The sequence below is a fragment of the Carassius auratus genome, chromosome 15 (assembly GCF_003368295.1).
Source record: "Carassius auratus strain Wakin chromosome 15, ASM336829v1, whole genome shotgun sequence".
Lineage (NCBI taxonomy): Eukaryota > Metazoa > Chordata > Actinopteri > Cypriniformes > Cyprinidae > Carassius > Carassius auratus.
The window spans coordinates 9,737,394-9,760,818 of record NC_039257.1 but is presented as its reverse complement, the minus strand read 5'-3'; the positions used below and the strand labels follow the sequence as shown (position 1 = coordinate 9,760,818).

The 23,425-nt window shown below is 38.3% G+C and overlaps 1 protein-coding gene across 2 annotated transcripts; it reads right to left on the bottom strand.

The window, feature by feature from the left end:
• Window positions 1-3,675: 3,675 nt before the first annotated feature.
• On the bottom strand, window positions 3,676-22,973 carry LOC113115007 (serine/threonine-protein kinase TAO1-like). Of its 2 annotated transcripts, XM_026282192.1 has the most exons (21): window positions 22,776-22,973; window positions 22,425-22,673; window positions 13,433-13,677; window positions 13,265-13,336; window positions 12,569-12,670; window positions 12,403-12,448; window positions 12,156-12,252; window positions 11,457-11,570; window positions 11,139-11,230; window positions 10,963-11,056; window positions 10,793-10,874; window positions 10,085-10,252; window positions 9,732-9,938; window positions 8,433-8,564; window positions 8,051-8,287; window positions 7,809-7,937; window positions 7,520-7,723; window positions 7,158-7,397; window positions 6,375-6,587; window positions 6,111-6,293; window positions 3,676-5,442 (listed from the first exon to the last, which is right to left on the bottom strand). In XM_026282192.1, the coding sequence occupies exons 3-21, from the start codon at window positions 13,562-13,564 to the stop codon at window positions 4,924-4,926; spliced, it is 3,063 nt and encodes a 1,020-aa protein (XP_026137977.1). In that variant the 5' UTR covers window positions 13,565-13,677; window positions 22,425-22,673; window positions 22,776-22,973; the 3' UTR covers window positions 3,676-4,923. The 2 variants fall into 2 exon arrangements, with proteins under 2 accessions (XP_026137977.1, XP_026137976.1); XM_026282191.1 differs by having other exon boundaries at window positions 22,425-22,973.
• Window positions 22,974-23,425: the final 452 nt, after the last annotated feature.

The following is a 23,425-nucleotide window of genomic DNA, read 5'->3' as shown; positions in this document are numbered from 1 at the left end:
ATAAATAAAAAATAATCTCTGAATAGAGATATAAAGGGGGGGGGGTTGCAAGTTTTCATCTCAAAGTTTTGACTTTTTTTTCTCACAATTGCGAGTTTAAACTGTTTAACCTTTTTTGAATTTTTTTTTTTTTTTTACTGATGGTCAGTATCAAAAACCTTTAAAAAAAAATGCATGGACAGCTGAAAGCAAAAAACATCAAATTGTCAATATAAGAATCAATACTGTAAAGAACATTTCAGTTTAAAATTAAGATCTATAACCCAAGCTGAAACAAACGGCTTGTATGCAACCATCCATAATATATAAAATATAATTACTTATAATTAAAAAGGATCATAAAAATAAAAACTCGTGATGTTGTACTAAATGTACTTTTATTACAGCGGATCCTCTGACCAGTGTTTCTCCAACACAACAGTAATTACAGAACAGGAAAAAAAAAAAATAGTTCATTTATCTCTAGATATTTGTTTTCTCTGATTCATGAATACTTTTAACACAATTTCAAGCCATTTATTCTGTATTTTTAAACTTTTTGTATAATCTTTTTTAGACATTCAATAACATGATACACGATCTATACATTTTGATACAGGTTACATATGAGTTATAGTGGTGATGCTGAGCCAGAGGACAATGGTTGTGTGAGAAACGGCACGCTAGCACGCTACTTTTCAAAAGAAATTCAGTACGCAATACATTAGTGTGCCGTTTCAACCACCGCAAATGAATACTGATGTTCTTTACAAGAAATGTAGCCCTTCCCTGTAGACCAGCCCCTCTCTATCGCTCCCTGTTGTGTTTCTTTGTAGTGTTTGCGATAGGAGTGTCCAGGTCCATCAGAACTGAAATATCCATCACTTTTTCATAGCCTGTCAACAGGAGAGGAGACAACGCAGTAGTGACTGGGCATGGCAGCTGTGGGATGGCACAGTGTTTGACCAGAGGTTGAACCTCCATTATTTAGAAAATAAGTTTGCATTTCAATCTAATATTTCTCATATATCAGTATTACTTACATATCCCCTAAATTCAGTCAGTAGGACAAGTTTCAATCTAGGATAAAATAAAAAATAAGATGTGTAATCTATATCAGTGGCAGGTATGACACAGTTATGAGTAATGCCAACCAAATTCAAACAGCCCTCACCCAAAAGGTATTAAAAAACAAACAAAATGGATCATCTGTGTGTTACAAAATATGATAATGACCTATGGGAGGATCCAAAATAGAAACATTTGCATCTTTTTCTGTGCCTTTTATAGCTCTTCTGCTGCACCTTCTGACATTCGCACGAATGGAGGAATCAGAATAAAGAGCACCCAAAACGTTCCTGTGATCAACAGACAGATTTTCTAATACAAATGGAAACACAAAGTGTGCAGAGGTGACGTGTAAACACACACTACTCCCTGAAGTTCAACTCGGAGGCCCCGGAGCCCCAAGGCTCCTTGTACACAGGCCAGAAACTCCTTTAAAAGCGCAGAGAATCTTGATCGAACGTACACTGCCATCGATTTAGTTCATTTCTATGCATTTTAAATCTTTATTTTAAACCAAATATACAATATGAACACTCTCCCCAGAAGACGACTTTAGAGTTTGTTAGGTACACTGTATACTCGCTCGTTCACATTACAGCCAGATATTATTGAAAGGGGAGACACACGTTCTGCCTGGAGAGTTTTGTTTTCACTAATGATTGCACAATGGAAACAAAAGAGGGAGGGGTAACATTGTACTCCATCAGAAATGTTAAAACATGAGTAAGAATTTCACAAGAATGCATCGGTCAACGTGACTCCTGCAGTCAAAAGTGATGTAAAGCAAACCAACAAGATAAACTCGCTTGGGAAAACAAAGAGTTTGCTTGAGAAGTTCCCCCAAGAAAGTGCATTCAGGCATCCGTGCGTTGAAATACTGGATCCAGGCGGAGCTTGGCGAGGAGTGATGGCGTGTGAATCAGCTGGGGAGAGTGAGGGCATGCAGGGCCATCGGCAGCACAGATCATATCCTCACAATACTGGGCACTGACACCTGCGGTATTGGCGGCACAGAGGACAGAAAGAGAGCAGGGGGAGAGGGGGAGAAGAGCCCTGCGTGTCTGAGAGGAAATTCTACTCATGGACTTGGTCATCTCAGTTGCTTATAACAGCCAACAAATGAGGGAGAAAATATCCTTTTTGGCTGGTAAATCTTTGAGGCAGCTATTGATTTCATAAAAAACATACGTTACAGACGACACTACCAGTCAAAGATGGACACCCCTGACTGAATGCAAGTGTGCTAACTCCTTCGATACTATTTAAAAAGAATCCCGGGATGCACCTCATGAACTACACTGAGAGAATTTGGCCATTAACCTTCCCATTACTATGAATCGTTTAGATTGAACTGATTAAAAAAAATGAAAATATGTGAGTCATCAAACACACACAAACGTCTCTGCTTGGCATTTCTCCCATGCTTTTGTAAACTTAAGTGTAGGTATAATATGCAATATTTTCTTGTGCACATGTAGTGAAAAGCTGTGTAGGAACTTGATTCTTCAAGAATTTTAATACATAAAACATTAAGAATCTACTTGGCAAAAGCTGTTTGGTTGAAATGACACTCCTCTAATGTACGCTACTATTCAATAGTTTGAGGTCAGTAATATTTCTTAAGAAATAATTTTGACTCATTAAATTGATCAAAAGTGACAAAATTTATAAATGTTATCCGGTGTAGGATTTCTATTTCAAATAAATGATGTTCTTTTGACTTTCCTATTTATTAGAGAATCCTGAAATAATTGTATCATGATTTCCACAAAAATATGAACCAGCGTAATTGTGTTCAACATTTATAATAATAATAATAATGAGAAATCAGCATTCAGAATTATTTCTGAAGGATAATGTGACATTAAAGACTGAAATAATGGTTGCTTAAAATCAGCTTTGCCATCACAGGAATGAATTACATTTTAAAATATATTAAAACAGAAAACAGTCATATTAAATAACATTTAATAATTTTATTGAAAAAATGTTCCCCAAACTTTTTAATGGTAGTGTAATATACTATTATTTAAAATATGTAAAATAGTAATAAAAAATAAGCAGTAGATGTGTCCAAACTTTTGACTGGTAGTGAAGGAGCATGAAATGGAGAACACACCATTTGTTATTTAGTGTGGAAGTCATGAGACTAAATCAAGAGTGTTTGCCTGCTCCAAAAGAGCCAGTTTAGTGTCACATAAAGCCTGCTGTCATGACCTACAGGAAAAAAAAGGAAGTCGTTCATGCTCCTACCGTTCCTTACATTCCTACAGTGTCAAATACATGACACGAACCTGATGGAGGACAGAATACATTCAAACAGTTTCTGCATTCATTTCATTTGATAAATCAGGACAGTACTGTACTAAAACCACTGACAAATTCATATCTAGCACTTCCTTAAATTGACCACAGAATTCTTTTAAAAGAGTAACAGTAAAAATACTGGACATCCGCCATCACACACTACAGTTTACAGCTGCATTAGCCATTTCCATAGTTCCATAAAAATCCTCAAACACAACACACTAAATAAAGTGCTTCTGCTTGGCAGCTATTCAAAGGCACCTCAAAAGTTTATCAACATAAGAGTTTAGCATTACAAAGTGGGATAATATAAGCTCCTATTTAGGTGTACAGCCAAATATATTCACACCAGCATACACTCTTCTCAAACTGACCAATACTGTCCCTTCATTAGCTTGGGGAACATGATTAAACTAAATATGGAAGTGGTTCTTTTTTAGCTACATGAAAACATTAATTCTGGCATGTCTCTACTGAGTAATTAAACAATTAACACACTGAAGGCACTGAACATATATCCGATATATTTAAGCAGGCATTGCACACCTACACATAAAACAAATAATCAAGAAAGCACCACATCTAAACGTGTCTGGACACCTGATCCAGATGAAAGCTGGCTGACCTAATAAAATAAAGGATGCATCAAAAGGCTATGAGGACTGAAGACAGGTTGTCTGGCTATAATTAGGTTGCTTAATGCAAGTCCAGACTAAATAAAAAGTATGCTGGATATATGAACATATTTGTGCTCGACTGCACTGTTAAAAATCTTAAAACACACTGCTTGGGCAAAACAGACCCATTGACCTTAACTTGCAGACTAAACAAGTAACAAAAGTCAAGTTTTGAACCTATTTTTTTTTTTCACATTCATTTCAGCACAGTACTTGATGTAGGCAAACTCCTAAATCTTCTCTGCATATGAATCTTCCGACCTAAAAATCTGACAACTAAAACACTTTCACTTGAAATCAACAGTTTGGCCAGTTCTCTTCCTAATCCATATACTGAACACACAAAATACATTTCTTTGTTTTATTAAAACCCTAATTATTTTTCCTAAGAGCATGACAGCAGGCTGACAGCTTAGACTTTATACTTATGTAATCATTATGCTCAAGAATAATGGCCAACATCTCCTTTTAACATCCTTTTGATTTATGAATCCACACTTTAAGTGGACTAAAGCTAAATTAATAAACATCTATTTTATACACATTTATAGATATATATATATATCTTTCTCTGTAATATGTACTATATTAAATGAATCTCATCAAGTGAGCTTTAAATCAGACTAGTGTTTTTGACTTTAACTCTGCATGGCCGTCAAACAAGCTTCATACAAAGTTAGAATTTCTTCTGACCTGAGCGATATTTGCTATCGTTTACATACATGTCTGCATGTGAAATGAGAAAGCAAAGGAAAAGAAAAGGGGGATAGAGGGAGATGGGTAGACGAGTGCAGTTGGCTCTGCTCTCTGTGCCAGTCTTTAGTGTGGGCCAGTGCGTTCCTCTACCCTGTGTTTGTTTGTGTGTGCAGAGTTGGCACGAATGCACTGGTGTCTATGTGTAGGACAGGTGCGAACCATTGGATATCTGAGATGTGATGCTGGTGCTCCTACTCATGCCCTGTTCAGTGCGTCCTGCTGAAGTGGTCCTTCTTAGTGCCTGAGGGCTGTTCCGCATCCCCACGCTGCTTTTTGGCATGGCCCCTTGGGGGCCCGAGGGGGAGTGGCTCCATGGAGGAAGCCCACCTCCTGGGATGGCTTGGCCCCAGCCCTGCTGGGCCTGTGCTCCTCCCTGACTGGAGTGGTAGTGGTGGCCGGCCCCTGAACCAGTGCTGCTGCCCCACTGTGTTCCCTGAGAGCCATCTGAGTGATGCTGATGGGGGATCCAACTGGCCGGGGCCCCTGGGAAGCTGTGGCTGAGGCCCTCAGGAGAGATGTTAGCCAACACCATGTTGCTAAAGCCCAAGCGCATGCTCTCTGAGTCGAAGGCCTCGATTTCTCGGGCCTGGCGCTCAAGCAGGTTACGGATCCGCTCTGTGCGCTCGTTCTGCAGGGTCAACATCTCCTCTTCGATCTGTGGGAAACACCAGATGGTGTCAAATCAAGTTTGATCATTAATACAGTTTTAAAAAAAGTTTGATTTACAGTGGCCCAAAAAAAGCATTTGGGCATTTATAATTAAATATGAATGAACTGCATAAATATATAAAAATATATATTTTATTTAGGCAACTTTTATTATATTATTTTAGTTTATATTCTATTTTATATATAAAAAAATGTATCCTACTCAGTTACATGACAAAAATATGACAACACTAAATTTGACATTTTACAACAGCAAAAAAAAGGAACAAAGCTTTTTAAATATAAAGTTTAAGTAATTTATACATTAAAAAAACTACAATATTTTCCGGACTATAAGTCGCACTTTTTTTCATAGTTTGGCTGGTCCTGCGACTTATAGTCAGGTGCGACTTATTTATCAAAATTAATTTGACATGAACCAAGAGAAAACATTACCGTCTACAGCCGCCCTCTCGTGGCTGAAGATGGTAATGTTTTCTCTTGGTTCTTGGTTCTAAATAAATGCGACTTATAGTCCAGTGCGACTTATATATGTTTTTTTCCTCGTCATGACGTATTTTTTGACTGATGCAACTTATACTCACTTATAGTCCGAAAAATACGGTAATTAAAAAAAGGTGAAAGCGATTGTGTGTTTAAATGACTCTGTAGGACCTTAGTCTCCAGTAGGGCTCTCCGGAGGGACACTCTCTGCTCCAGTTCCTTCCTCTCTCGCTCCTGCTGAGCGTCCGTCTGCATTTTGATCTTACTCTGATATGCATTCAACAACTCCAGCTCCTGCTGCAGCTGCATCCGCAGCACCTGACACTCTGCCTCCTGCGCCTCGTCTAGACGCAACTGAGAGAGATCATCTATATTAGTCGATCAAGGATTGATGGGGAAACAGTTTAAGCATATTGTTCTCAGTCTGCTACTCACAGCCTGTGTGGAGAGCATGTTGTTGATGGTGTGGTCATACTGTTCAGCGAGGATTGCTAGTTTCCTGGTTTGCTCTTCCTTCAGTCTCTTCAGCATGGTCTTGTGTTCGGGTTTTGGTATGCTCTCCAGCAGCTGGTTTCGCAGGGCTTTGTACTGCCGGGTCTGGGTCTTACATGCATCCTGGAATTGTTTCTTGATCTGGAGCTCCTTGGACTGTCAGAGACAAAATAAGTTAGGAAAAGTAATTAGGGATGCACAAAACTACATTTGTTAAAAATTCAGTTAATTGGTCGTTCAAAAGAAAGTGATGGGCTGGTTTCAGATTGCCCTGAGCTTTCCTTAAGGAGCATTCAAATGGGACACGTTTGTGTTCAAAAACAGCTGACTTGACATAAGTACAAATAATTAAGTCTACCTCTACATAAAAATAGTCTACCTCACTAATTAGTCATTTGGTGGATAGCTAGCTTATCATAAATACACAAGTAATAAAATAAATTCTAAACCTAGTCAACCTCTATAATGAACTATACTAGTTGACCTCATTGATTAGTTGACCACTGTGACCCATCCCTATAAGAAATCAGGTGGGATCAATTTTTTCATGCCCTAACTAATTCTAAACCTTATTTTAATTTGAAATAGGAATTTGGCTAACACTGTATTTGAACAACAATTTGGTTGCCAGCCCAGTTCTTCAAGCACCAAGCTATAGCACCCACTAAGCCTATTTTCAAGGAATTGCAACCTACAACCTTGTCTGGAAAACTTGAGTGACATTACCTTGAGGCTCTTGGGCTGCTGTCGGACTTCCATTACATGTTTGCGTCTGAGCTCTCTCTCTCTCCGCTTGTTGTACTCCAGCTGGTTGGTGAGCTCTGTCTGGTGCTGCAGGCGGATCTGCTCCGCACGCATCTTCTGGATGTTGCCGAGGTGTCTGAACTCCAGCTCCTGCATAGACTCATGGTGTCGGAGCAGCATGGCGTGCTCTAGATCCTTCTGGGTCTGACGCTTATTCAGCTCCTGAGAACAGACAGATGTCAGACTAAATAATGGAACTTATTTCCGGCTCAGTTTAAAGCAAAAAATGGAAACTAAATTTGGATTTGTGAGTTTGTGTACGAGCAAGCTCTCCATCTGCCAACCTCTCTCATTAGATCTTGCTCCACGTTGTGACGTGCAATGAGAATTCGCCGTTTGAATCTGCGGCACTCAAGCTCCAAATACTGCCGCTGCCGGCGAAGTAGGTTGGCCTCCTCCTCTGCCTGGAAGTGTTGGAAGTTCTCCTTCTGCTTGGACAGCCACTCCTGCTTTTCCTTCTTTGGTGTGGACTGGTTCTCATTTAGCTCCTGCAATGAAAAAGTTCAATAAATGGGAACGTGCAATGGAATATAACGAGGATAAGAGTGAAGCTGTCAAGATTGGCTTCCCGACCTCTTTGAGCTGTTCCTTGCGCAGTTTGTACTCTCGTTTCTGAGACTCCAGGAAGCTACTGAGCTCCTTCTTCTGCTGGCTCTGAATGTGCTGCAGGAATTTCTTTTCATTGTTGGAAAAAGTCTTGGCCTGGAAAGCAGAATGATGCATCATAAACAGACGATTCTGACTTTTTAACATCTTTTTGATTTTAACAATTAATTATGTTTATGATTTGGTTTTGTATAATAATGTTACAGTACATCTTTCTCCATGGTGCATTGGTGCTTCTTGATAAGTTTGTCCATCTCGGCAGCAAAGCTGTTCCTCTGGTTCTCCAGTTCTTTGTCTAGCTTGAGTCTGTGCTCGTCCATCTCGCCCTTCAGCTTGTTCTCGAGGGCCAGAAGGTGTTTCTGGTGCTGCCTGCGCATTCGTTTGTAGCCAGACATCTGCTCACGCACCTCAGAGTCCTGCTCGTGTTCTTGAATCTGACGCGTCACCTAAGACACACAAAGACAAGATCAAGACAAGAAACCAGCTTTTATCCATCAAGTGTTGTAGAAAACAGTGAACTATTAAACTGGAAGTGATCAGAGAGCAAACAGACTCCCTGACTCTGGTCTTGGGTGGTAATCTGGCTCTCACCAGGGAGGCTGTGCGAATGGTGGCAAAGTGCTCTCGATTCCGGTATTGACGCCTTGGTGTCTGTGCGGGGGGAGACTGAGGCTCTGAGGGCTGTTTCTTAGCCTCGGTTTCTTCCTGGTAGCTCTCTTCCTCCTTCAGACAAATTAAGCATGTTAGCATAATTTAGGTATACATAATAGACACATAAAGCATATTAAATGGTTACTTTGGTTGTGGTGTACTTTAAACACGTTATTATTATTTATTGTTAAGCCTTACTATTTAAATGTTTTCTGTTCTCATGTCAGAAATGTATATATGTATGCATATACCCAATAGCACCTTATAAACCACAACAAATTCACTGTGTTTCTGGCGAACACTTGGTGAATAAAGCTAATTCTGATTCTGTTCTGTTCATGGTTAAATGCTAACTTAGTCTAATTTCAACATGCCGTTTATAGGAGACGTTTACTAGCCTTGGTCTTTAGTTATCATTAACATTAATTTGTGCACAGTCTACATTACAAACTGTCCTTGTTGAAGTTGTTGTTTTAAGCAAATTAATTGCATTCCCACTGAAAAACAAGTGGTCGGAACTAAAGTTTACAGGACTGCATTCTCTGGAATCATCTCAAGTGGAGGACTTCTACATTCTGATTGGTTGCCACCCAACCACGTCATAGCTCATTACCATAAAGTTGACCTGACCCCGCTGGTGGTGTAAATGTATGGTAAGCATTAAAGAAAATGCTTAAGTGAAAGTTGAGCCACTGATGTCACATGGACTATTTTCCTTCCTATGCTTCTGGATCTGGGAACATTATAGTTGTGTTGCTGTCTATGGGAGGGTCCGAGAGCTCTCAGATTCCATCAAAAATGTCTTAATTTGTGTTTTGAAGGTCTTAACGATTTAGAACAGAATGAGTGCAAGTAATTAATGATAGAATTTTCATAATGGCGTGAACTAATCCTTTAATACCATAAAAACAGAACAAGCTTGCATGATATGTTCAGTGTGCTTTGGAATTCAAAGACAAATTATAATAGGCCACCTAATAAAAATAAAAATAATAATAGTTAATATTATTATAATTTAATACATTAATAGGAGAAAGAGCCTAATATCATCTTGACTATCGACAGAGACATCTGACTATCGTCGATACACGATACTATCGCATAAGATTTTGAACACAATACCGCTTAACTTGTCAGTGAGCTACAGCTCTGGGTTGTGAATGCCGCTTAATCTAAAAGCAGGTTTTTAGAAAATAAATCTAATGTAAATATGTAAATACTTTGTGGACGTGCACAAACCGGTTTGACGTGAATCATGGAACTGTTGGGTATGATGGTTTGGTCTTTCTCCATCAGGTCCACCTCACTCTTGTTATCGTCTGTGGCGTCAGGCAGGCTGTTAACCGAGCTGCTCTGTGAGCTCGCGCTGATGGACATGCTAGGGATGGACTGGTTACTGCCCACACTGTTCACTGTGCCTGTGCGGCCAACACTGTGCTCCACCTCCTACAACACATTAAATGAATGGAAACATCCTTTGATTAAAAATATCCTGTATGTGTAACTAGGACAAAACACAACTTCCTCCCTTGGCAGAAAGATTGTAAAACGCATTTGGCAGGATACCAAGATATGCTATTGCAATAACTGACCTCCTCGTCATCTGGGACCTCCGCCGCAGGGCCATTGTGGGCCTCCTGGAAGAGGATCTTTTTCATTTTGCGGTACTGCAGGTTGTCCAGTTCCCTCACAGCATCTTTGGTGCGCTGGATCAGATCAATAAGCACCGAATTCGGCCGCTCACGCCGGACAAACGCATGCTGCACACAGAAAGAGTATTTTACTCAGCAAAAATAAATTAAACTGACCCAAGATGACAGTAACCATTCTGACTGTTCGTTTGAACTTTCTAGTTGTCAAAGATTCCTAAAACATGTATCATGGTTTCCACAAAAATATTAAGCAGCACAGCTGTTTCCAACATTTATCATGAGAAATAATTTCAGGTATTTACAACAAATTAAAAACAATAAAAGTAATAATTCCCCATTTTTTAAAAAGAAAACTTTACTTTTTGTTGTTGTTTTATTAATATGTTTTATCTTTTTTATATTAATCTAAACTTCTACCTCAGGTCAACAGGCTTTGCATTACAAACTCCCTTGTGTCACTGATGCAAGAAAACACAAGAAAGCCTTCAGAAAAACAGCTAAAGGCATCAAAGTGTGGTGAAGATAGAAAAGATCACATTAAAATAAATGAATTCTTACAGTGTACCCTAAGCATTGCATAAGAATCTTCAAAAGAGAACTCGCTGAACTCCATCCTTCTGTTTGAGCGGTGAACTTTCTTTAACTTACTTTCAGCAGTTCTTCAGAGTTGGGTCTATCATGGGGCAACTTCTGTAAGCAGGAGTCAACAAAGTTTCTGAAGTAGTCCGTCCTGGGGAAAAACAGAGCGAGAGGATTTCAAACAATACAGCTTTGAATTGAGAAAGGTTATTGAGCATGAGGGTAAAGCCATCATTCACCATTCACTGGACTGCAAGGTTGGACTCTCATTCTGGGCGATGTGGTATAAGGCACTCATTGCATTCATGTTGAAGAGTGGTGGTTTTCTTTCAGCTGAAGGACAAGAAGACTATCAGAAAACTATACTGGGTACCTGAGCAAAAATTAAGTCTTTATGAATCCTATTTCATCTCACCTAATTCAATAGAGGTTATTCCTAGAGACCAGATGTCAACTTTCCCATCATACTGACCCTCATCCATGGCCAGGATCACCTCTGGGGCCATCCTGAGATACAGGAAATAGCAAACGTTTTAAGAAAAACTGAAAATTCCTAAGTTATGCAATACAACCATAAACTATCAGTAATACAATTAAGTAATTGGAAGGCCTAGACAGACTGATTACCTAATTTACTGCACACTTGCCTATCAATAATTAATTGTCTTATAGTCTTATAAGGCCTTTTAAGTTTATAACAATTGAAAGTCTTGAAGATTTATAAGCAACTCACCAATAAGGAGTCCCCACAAATGAATTAGCAGGAGAGGCAATTGAAGCAGAACCGAAATCTGCCAGCTTCACCTGTCCAGGCTCTGTGAGCAGGATGTTCCCAGCCTTGATATCCCTGTCAAACAGCCAGGAAAGGGTAAACGTACAAAACTGAACCACACACTGCCCTGCTTTATATAGCTAATAATGTCAGCATTCACAGGTTTGAGACATTATGTATACCTACTGACTTAAATATTGACATGACATATTAACCTGCAAATACTTGCCATTTCAGCGATCAATTGATTCCACTGGTATTATCCTTACAAAAATTAACAGTTATGTGAATAGATAAATAGTGAATTTGAAGTTTTCTACGTTAAATATAATGTAATATACATATTTTTAAAAAGATTGGGTTTGGTACTAAGAAACTCTTAAGCCCGAAGTATATTTTACTTTGTACGTGCAAGTCGCACATGTGCATTGAATTTGTTTTGCAGTAATCATTTGTTCCACAAGGTGGCAACAACTACCGGGCCGCTGTTTCAAAGTAGAAAACAAAATTAAAAGGACGGAAAAACAAAATAGCGCACAGCATCAAATAGAGTATACGTTAAAAGGCTACGCGTTCGACCATACGCAACTCTTGCGTACGTAAATAAAAACGAAGTATACTTTGGGCTTAGCTAACTCAAATGCTAACATGAGAACTCACCTGTGAATCATGTTGTGGGAGTGAAGATACGCCAACCCCTGCAAAGCACCATGAGTAATCGCTGCTATTTCCATCTCTTGTAAAGGTTTTTTGTGTACTGTGGGTAAAAAAAAAATTGGTTTGTAAAGGTCTCTCTGAAGACAAAACAAATAATTCTATAAATGCTCTTTGCTTGTAACTTGACGCTGTATATGGAGTCCACATATCTTTGTGTGAATCGACGCATTAAACAAGCAAAAAAACATACCCTCGAGGAGATCTGAGGCAGACCCCAGACAGTACTCCATAACCAGCTAGAGAGACAGAGACGCATATCAGCAAGTAGTCCATACATATAGAAAACAAATATATCAGACTGTTCATATAAAAAAGATAAGTGATCTGATAGCCGCTAGCTGGGTTGGGTTTCTTACCCATGCTGTGTGCTCTCGCAGGTAGCATCCTTTATACTCTATGCTGTTTGGGTGCTTTATCCTCTGAAGGAATTTCACCTCCTTTATTATATCCTGCCATTTCTGAAAAAAAAAATGAGAACAAAAAGCAAACCAATGCATATGAAATGTATAATAATGCAGTGCACTTTCAGATAAACAGTCAATAAAGCCTTTTCTTTCATTCCTGAATGGTTCTTTTATATTGCATATGCATTTGTATGAATTTGCTTTGTGTGCAAGGTGATTCACTAAGGTTTGCAGTAGACAATTTGCTGGTATTCGTGCCATTATTTAACACCCAAATAAGTATGTGTTATGTCTCAACCCCCAGCTTTCCTTGTTTGTGAGCTTATGCTAATTTGTGCTGCTCTTGGTATATTGCATTGGTCATTATGGAAATGTGCTGGCTGTCTCTGTGTTTTATAATTTGCACATTGTCATTAGATCACCCACAGAACTTTACACTCCCATCAGTGCTTTAATGAGATCAAATCTGGTTAATAAATCTGGCCTAAAACTTGGTGAACAGAAAAAGACACTATGCACAAGAGCTCCGATTAAATAATAAATCATGGAATACATGCATAGGTTACAGTCTGGAGCGAGACACAATGCTGTGTAATCTCTTAATTTAAAAAGAAAGAACAACATGCGAAAATGTGTGTTTATGTTCACCTCATTAGACTGTTTTCCACTATATGACATTTTCTTAATGGCCACCACCTCCGAGGTCCGCACATCCCGTGCCTTTAAAAAAGTACATAAATTCATAAATTAAGTAGAAGAATGATTATGAATTCAGTGTTTAAAAGCTATTTTGTTGGGAGATGCAAAAGTACTCACAAAGTATACAGCACCAAAGCTGCCATGACCGATCTCTCTCAGGTCTGAGAAGAGGTTTTCAGGGTCTTCTTTAAAAAAGAGATCTGCGATCTCGGGGTCCTTCAGACTCCCCGCACGAGCAGCGTTGGGCATGCTGGGAGGGGGCGGGGCCTGGGCCGCAGCCACCAGTCACTATCTGGGTCTGCGACACGACAGCCCCCACTGATGGCTCATCTGCAAGACTGTGGCCTCATATGGACCAAAACCTGAGAGAAAAAGAGAGTGAGAGAGAGAAAGAGAGCGAGAGATAGTGCTGCATTAGAAAATAAATTGGGATTAAATCAGAAAATTCTGTTACTTATTTTTTTCTTTTTTTTTTTAAGTAGATTTTGATTACCAATCAATGAGGACTCAAGACATTTTGACTCCATTGTACAGTATATGTATACTAGGGTTGTCCCGATAGACCAGGGTTCCACAAATCTTGCCCTGGAGGGCCAATGGACTGCAGATTTTAGCTCCAACCCTGATCAAACTCACCTACCTGTGATTTTCTAATGATCTGACCTGAAGACATTGATAAGCGTGCTCAGGTGTGTCTGATTAGGGTTAGAGCTAAACTCTGCAGGAAAGTGGACCTCGTGTGCCAGATTTGAGGATCCCTGGGATAGTATTGTGTATAGACGATAGGCACAATAGGCTACAACAGATGTTGTCAGTGAGTTCCTCTTGTGAGCCTCAGAGACAGGGAGAGAAGAAGTGTGCAAGAGACATCCAGGAGCTGCAGTCATCCCAAACACACTACAGCAAAAGAGTCTGTCAATAGCTGACTTAAAACTTTTTTTGGCTGATGAAATGGTGTTCTAATAATTTTGTCCACCACTTTATATATATAAAGCTTTTAAAAAAATAAATAAATACTTTTATTCAACATGGATGCATTTATTTGCAATAATCAAAACTCTCAGAAAATATATGTCTACTTTAAATAGGCGAATTGCCGTTCTTTTGAACTTTCTATTCGTAAAAGAATCCTGAAAAAGTGTGTCATGATTTCCAGGAAAATATTAAGCAGTACAGTTTTCAACAGTTATGATAGGAAAATATCTCTTGACAATAAATCAGCATATTAAACTGATTTTTTATGGACATTCGTCAAATTGATGATCTCATGTGAAAAATAAAATGGAAATAAACATGTCTGTTAGAGATGATTATGATGTATATAAAAGGAGGCAGAAATATCCAGCTTCATCTGATGCAGGCAGCGTGGTTTATTGGCGAGAGGCTGTTGTTAATAAGCTGAGTGTCAGAACAATCAAGCACACTCTGGCCAAAACTCAGGAGAGGGATTGCTTCCAGCACCCGCTCCCATCTGAAGCCCAGCAACAACTAGCACATCAGTTTCCATGGCAACAACATCTCTGAGCCAATGGCCAAGAGCCTGCAAACGATCCACTCAGAAAACCCTCTCGAATGATGTTTATCTGCTTACGTGCATGGCTGCCTAACTGACAGAGCGATATAATGAAAGACATCATGACACCTGGTCCACAGCTGTACACATCTGAACTGAATCATTCCAGATAGACACGCCTTGTAATCTTTCTGTCGAGAATTTCTTCAGCTCTGCTGCGTCGCAGTTATAAACGTCAGTCAGTATTCCAAATGGAAACCCTGGGAGTGTGCATAACTATGTCACCTTATCCGTGGTTGGCCAGAAATGGGACAGACACACAGTGACAGGACAGAGAGAACAGAAATCTACACTTAAAAGTGAATATGACATCATCATGAAATACAATTATTGTATGAGCCGGTTTTAGACAAGGAGTGGTTGTCTCATACATAAGATTGGGTTGGGATGCACAAAATGCAGTACTTAAAGGGATAGGCCACCCAAAAATGAAATCTCGGCCATCATTTCCTTACCCTTATGTCAAATATTTTGGAAAACACACACAAAAACATTTTAAACCATATGTGTCCATACAATGGAAGTCGATGGAGTACAAAATGAAAGTCAATCCATTTTTATTTATAGTGCACTAGACCATACAGATTGTTTCAAATCACAGAATCAATTGAACAGAATCAATTATGCGAACATCTTTAAATATGAGACAAGTCCAAATTTTGCTTTAAAGCAGCTCTAAATAATGTAATTAATCAGCTCAAGTCAGTTTGGTACAATAACTGTGTAAAGATCATTAGCTACAAAACGAGTTCAATTCAGCTATAACAGGATTTCTGCCGGATTTATGAATGTAAATAAGACTTTTAAGACACTTTTAAGACCTAGTAGGGAAAATGTATGGAATAAACTAAATGGATCACAAAACGTAATATGTTCTCTAAATGTACATCTTGTTTTCATAATGTTTCAACTTCAACAGATTTCGATTTTACAGAATTTTTTTCTTGTTTTAAACATGAAAATAAGTCTTCTTAGGTTCATTTAGCATCTTAAGTAGATATCTTGTTTCTTGATTTAAGGACGTTTCGATATTTGTATTGAGAAAAAGAAATACCAAATAACATACTTTTGTTGGGCAATATATGCAACAATTAATGCCATAACTTTATGATTTTTTCCCCTCCGATTTAAGATATTTAAAGGCCTTTTAAGAAACCCTGTTTTGGCAGCTCTACAAAAGACAACAGTGTCATAATTCAGCTCAAGTCAGTTAAATATTGATCCAGTTAATTTCAATAACAGTGTGAATTAGGGATGGGCGATATGACCAAAATCTTTTATGATATGAGTGATTTTATTTCACGGTAATGATATACATCATAATATAGTTATTTTGGTTTTAAATAAGGTCTTTTTTATGTCAAAATGTTTTATACGATAGCATATTCTTCACTGTGTAAATTAAATATATGTTTCTTATTATAGTTACAAATGTGATTTAGCCATCACTTTAAAGGACAATTATACGTGCAAAGACGGGCATTCTTCTGACACATACAAGTGTATTTAACCGTTATAGGTCTATAATGCGGCAAAAATGGGGCAGCTGGGGCCTAATGGTTAGAGACTTAGACTAGTTACCAGAAGGTTGCTGGTTCGAGTCTCGGTGCTGGCAGGAGTTGTAGATGGGGAGGGAGTGAATGAACAGTGCTCTCTTCCACCCTCAATACCCATGGCTGAAGTGCCCTTGAGCAAGGCACTGAACCCCCAGTTGCTCCCCGGGCGCTGGATATATAGCTGCCTACTGCTCCGGGTGTGTGTTCATGATGTCTTCACTTCTCACTGATGTGTGTGCGCACTTGGATGGGTTAAATGCAGAGCACCAATTACGAATATGGATTACCATACTTGGCAAATGTCACAACATTTAATTTTTTTTTTTTTTATAACTAACTATATTCAATACTCCTGCGCTCTATGAGTACTATCTTCACGTGAGCGTGCCTCTCTGACAGCACTCAGAAACAGTTTGTGCATTTGACAAAATGAGTTCTCTTTTACTGCTGATTGCATTTAAACGACTTAAAATTGCTTGTTTTTAAACCGCAATGGTATAAAACGTCATGTGAGCGAGTAATCTTAATATAGAAGATAGTCCATGCTGCCAAATTTCTACCGGTTAATAGTGTCTACTGGTATATCGCTCACCCTTAGTGTGGATGTTGCAAAATGAATCCTGTAACAAATTAATTTCCACTGTAAAGCGCTCAACAGAAGACAATAATTCAGCTTAATTCAGTTTTGTTCTCATTCGATAGTGTTAGTGCAGTCAAATCAATAGTGTATTTTAAACCCCACTGAGACGTTAGCTTTAAGACAAAAAAAATATAACAAAAAACATCAAAATATATATAAATTTTTTCATTATCTTCTTTTGTGGAGGAAAGATTATGAAGGTTTGGCACAACATGATACATTTTGTTGACTGGGTGAACTATTCCTGTAAGTTATTTATAATGTTAACACCAAATTTAACTTTAACACTCTGATTAATACCAATGTTGTCATAGTTACACCAGTGGCCTTCATTCCCACTGTGTGCTTTATTAGTAAACACCATCAAACTATAGGCACATACTCTAGGAATGACCTCATTGTAAAATAGCGCTTTGTTTGTTGCTGGAGCTGGTTGGGTTTGGGCCGCTGCTCCCCCCTCAGTGCTGCTCAGATGATCGGCTGCACAGACACAATGCTGAGAGCTCAGGGCCGATGTCTCAGTCACAAGACAGGCCCAAGCGCCGGCGTTCCACCACACCAGCTGCCTCACACTCTCTCTGTCCACACACACACACACACACATCAACCCACTTGAATCACACCATCCCATTCACCTTTGCCCACGCATGAGCAGCACTATAGATGCAGAGCTGACAGACAATCTAACTATATCTAAAAATGCCTACAGTGGGCCAGATCATGCACTATTTAGGGTTTTGAAAGGTTGTTTGAACTTTTATTTATTTTGGTTTATATTTTGACAACAATTAACCATAGGCACTTATAAAGGGATGCTCCGACTGATCGGCACAAGATGGGTATGGGCCGCTAATCATATTTATGACTCGATCGGTACTTACTAAACTTGACCGATCCCACAAACCGATCGCAATGTGATGACATGTGAGGATGTACATGATGCATGTGGACGTAAATTATTTGGCACTGCAGTGTTGTTTAGTGGACGACCCCTATATCGCCAAGGCCAATATATCGGGCGATATTTGGTGTTATTTTTTCCAAATATCTGCATCGGCCGATAAGTTTTTCTGCTTGGCCGATGTGTTCAATGCGGGCCTGAGTGCACACAGTGCTCACACTCTCTTGTTCGTCATCTTCGTTAACAGTTAACAGTCTAATATGGATAAAAGTCTGTCTGATAATCAGTTAGAACCGTTAAGCAAACAAATTAATTAATGTATACAGAAAGTATTATAACGATTTATTTTATATTAGACCTAGTAATAGAAAGGCAAACATTATAATACTTTCTTGATTGCCGTCAGCATTAAGCAAATATGCATTTATATAATTTAAACAATGAACATTTCATTTCACAAACCTTGCAAACTCAGTCGAACCCAGCTGTGAAATCTTGTGAAATGTACATTTTATGTGATAGCGTGTTCTCTGTGTGACGGTCCGTCCATGTGAATTGAATGCTTTAAACTTAAACTCATGATTTCAAATTATACTGCACTTTATGCATTTGCCCACTGTCATATTCATGTAATTTTCACAGTTTGCTGTATGTAAAATGAGGGTTATCCAGGCTTTATTTGAAAAAAATATGATTCCTGATGCACAAAGACTTCCCAGAATACTGAGTGCCCTGTTGGCTGCAGTGTTTACTTTTTGTGTATATTATAATTTTATTAAATATTTATTTATTTGTGAAAAATACTGTCATCTAAAGTATAAGTATGTTTCTTTTACACATTTATTTTTTAATCCAATGTCAAATTATTTATTAACAATAATAATTTAAAAACATTATATCGGCTTTATATCGGCTATCAGCCGCCCTGCTTTCCAAGATATCAGCATCGGCTGTCAAAAAAAACACATATCAGTTGAATAATTACACTGCCATTCTAATGTTTACAATTAAATTATTACAATTTAAAATATTTTAAAATATAATTTATTCCTTTGATGGCAAAGCTGAATTTTCTGCATCACATGATCCTTCAGTAATCATTCTAATATGCTCATGAAACTTGTATTATTATTTTCAGCATTGAATTATTTTTTGCCACTTAACGTTTTTTAGAAATTGTGATTCATGTTTCATTATACTTTAATGAACAGAATTTATTGGACACAGAAATATTATAAAATAATTTACTGTCATGCTTACTGAATAAAAGTTTCTTATTTTATTTTATTTTTTATCATACTGACCCAGATCATTTGAATATTAGTGTACATTTTCATTTTGTATATATAAATCTTCTTTTAAATGAATGCTTGTTCATTCCATTTTTAGTTCTAGTTCTTTAAATTAATATTCAAATGACTGTTCCGCATCTAATTTTCCACCTCAATTCAAATTCAGTGACATGGAATTTAAAAAAGCAGGGATGTGAAGCAACAATGCTATCTGCCAGACGCTTAGCATGTGACACGGGCTGTAAGGGCAGAACGAGATGACACCCCATCAGGCCATTCAACAGACACACAGAAGGAATGTGGCAGGACAGGATGACACAACAGCAGGGTAGGAACAGCCTACATGATGCCGCTTGCTTTCTTTCATGCAGTCTTTTTCTATTTCCTGTTCACTCAACTCATGTGCTAATGCCTCTTCAAATCTCCTACCGACCATTTCAGTGCTAATCAGCTCTTTAAGTCAACATCAACATTCTTAACTCCTTCAACTCATTTCCTCCAGATATTATCTCACTTTCCAATGAACTAACAAGCTTAAACAAAACTACTAGAGTCAAAGCAAAGCTTAGCCACACAAATGGAGAAATGCTGAGTTGCTATTCAGGAATGTGCGAGAAGCTGAAAAACAGAACTGTAACTGCCACCGCAAACACACGGAAATAGTTCTATCTGTCCAAAACCCCATCTTGTTTATGTGGAATATTATCAAATCAATATCATTTCAGTGATGTTTTCACACTGTAGGTATTCCTATTACTGTCCTACACCAAATAACCCAAACCACAAACACTGTCCGGTCACGACTGGCCTGAAAGAATAGGTCAGGATAGCAAAAACTTACCCCTCTCCTTAAACAAGCATCATAACATCCCTTAAATTCAGATTAGGAGGAATGTCTAGCAGGGAGTTCCCTTCATTTGTCAGACAAACAGCAGCACAGCTCTGACCCAGTCCTTCTCCATGGGCAGAGCTTTAGAGATGCTGTCCCGTGCCAGCGCTGCACCGCTTTGTATTCATAAACACGGAGTATGACCTTGTGAGTGATTAGGCTCTGCGGAGATCATTTCATTTGGAAATTGTACCTTTGGCATTATTTAAGAGACCATAGCTGCTAAATACCTGATTATATATATTTTTTTTTTACCTTTGGAAAAGCCCTTGATGCCTCTTTATAATCTCTGTAAAAAGTGTGTTATTGTTTCTTTTATAACAATAAGCAAAAAAACAAACCGTGTCTTTGTGATATACTTCCACGGAAAGGATAACAATGTTGAACACAAGACAAAAAAATACATCTGAATTCAGTGTTCAACTGCTGCAAGTACTTTGATCTTTTTTTGTGGTGCTCTTAGTGAAAGTATTGGCAGCACAAGTACAAACCTACACTACTGTGCAAACAACACTACCAATTATTATTATTATTATTATTATTATTATTATTATACACAAATAAATAAATGCATGCAAACATTATGACTAAGAACTGATTTATAAAATATGAAACTATTTATTATATTGTAATATCAGGTTATGTCATTATAATAAAAACAAATATATACCTTGAATATATGTGAGAAATATGAAATATATAAAAATATGTTCATCATTTTTTTGTGATGTGTCAGTATAAATATTGTCAGTGCAAGTCTGAACTACTGGGACAGCAATGTTAATAATAAAGCAATATAAATTAATTAATAAATAAAAGCAAATATTATGACCATTTCAGTTATGTTTATACAAAACAAGATTTATTATATTATAATATCTGATCATAATATTGAATTACTATAATAGATAAAACACAAATATATTCCTTTGTGACATTATTTATTTGTGTGAATGGTTAAATGTCCAAACTACTGGGCAAGCAATAATAAAAAAATTTTTAAAATTAATTTACAAATCTGTTCAATTAAGCCCTTAAATCATAATCATACTTTATTGCTCAGGAGGGCAAAAATTCAAAGCTGGACAGTGCAACCCTGTAGATCTCACGGTGCAAGAACCGCTACACGTTTGGTATATTTGAATCAATTATTATCTTGCAAGAGTGAGGGATGCATGGAAAGTGTCAAAACTGATAGACCAAACTTGTGTTAGTCTCTTGATGACATTAATGATAATCAGAGGTCTGATATCAGATGGATGTGGGAGTGGAGACCCCGAGGGCTCAGTGTGTTGAACGGATGCTGTTGTGGACAGAGGCCCAGATTTAAGTGGCAGCAATGAGGTCAGAAAAAGACAATCACGGTGGAGAAAGCAGGCAGTGTCTCTTGACAACAGAGGCACTATTCAGCCTCTCGTTCACATACCACCAGTTTGCATGTTTATGAGCGATGCAAAGCCATAAACAAATGCAGCAGAGCTTCAATGCAATACAATCAGAGTGGCCATTTCCACCTTGGCCGCATACGAGCATCAATATACAGGTAGGACAGCAAGAAATACAATACAAGACCAGCAGAAGCAATAAACCAATCATAACATCCAAGAGACATTTATGAATCATCAGCTTGATTACAATAAAGACAGCATCCCACTGACAGATGGAAATGTCAAAATGTAAACAGTAGGTCCATCCATCATGATCATTCAAGTCTGTATATCTCAACTGTACAAATACATCTAATTAAACTTTACACAGATACTTTAACCTGGATGGTAAACTGTACTTTACAGTAACAGCATGTTCTTAAGTATTTCAGATATTTCACCACAATAAAGCAACACACCCTTAATATATATATATATATATATATATATATATATATATATATATATATATATATATATATATATATATAATGACATAAATGATCATAATAGGCAGCATACACAAGGTGACATCCAGATTACACACAGAGCTGACACATCCCAGCAGACTCATGAGCATTTATATATGTTGAATATAAAGATGACCTGTTAAGATTTTCCTCACCTGCAGCCAAACTTCAACAGTCAAACCCACGACTAATAAAACTAATAAACTTAGATCAACACGGTTGCGTTTTAGAGTCAATTGACTGGAATGGGCTACAATAAACAGAAAAAAAGTTTAACTAAGAAATTCTGCTGTGTCAAAATGCAAGACATTTTTATTTTGACATGAACCTAAGTTAGCAGAAGAGCTAACAGATCACTTACCCTCCCAACAGGCCAAGATGAGCAGCCAGTCCGAGAAAACTCCTCCGACCACAACAACAACAAACAGAGTGGACTGAAACACGTCTACCGACCCCAAATCAGTCAAGACAAACGTATCGATCGCTGTCAAGCATAAGTGTCCACTGGAGAAATTCCTCCAGCCCGGTGCTGGTTGACGTTGGCCCAGTAGCTCTCACTCTCCCGGGCTACTGCTGCTGCTAAAGATGGCGTCCGAGACAGATCCACTCCCTGACGGTTTAAACACAGAGATAAACACGGTCCGTTTAGACACCGAGGGCCAGACCACACCTCAGATTCGGTCCTAAATGCTCAAGACTGTTGTTTTTTTACCCCAGTGTGTTTGGGCTGTGGGGTGATGATCATGTTGTGGTGGTGGTGGCTGTGATTTCTCTCCCTCTGCCCTCCTCTAGTGATGTCCGATTCGCCGTGGAATCGTTCTTTTGAACTGAATCTTTTTAATAACTCGCTGGAGCCGATTGCTAAAAAGGCGCTCGAGAATCCATCCAGGAGGCCTGCTGAAGTTTAATTTTTCATTTATTCCCTAACAGCAACCAAAACACAAGGTTTTAGGGGATTTTAGTAGTACATAAGCAGTACGTTTTAATGGTTTTTCAAGCAACTTTAAAGTAGAGTCACAGGGAACAGAGGTCGCTTTTCTTTAAAACAAACATACATTATGTAAGTATGTAATAAATACAAAATATAGTTATAAAAAGTGGTATTTTTCTAGAATGTACCACAATGTACGTACAACTAAATAGTAATGGAGAGCGAGTATTTTCTGGAGCGCTTTGGAGTGGCGAATCTGGCGACTCAAACGACTCTATGAATCTGATTCTTTGAACCGGTTCATGAAGCTAAAAAGAATTGGACCAATGCTGCCCTCCTCCTCTCATCCTGGTTCGTGAAACGCCAGTTCCGCCCTCCAAATGTGGGAAACTCCCACCAGCCCCTAGAGACAGAGCATTAACCCCCCTATA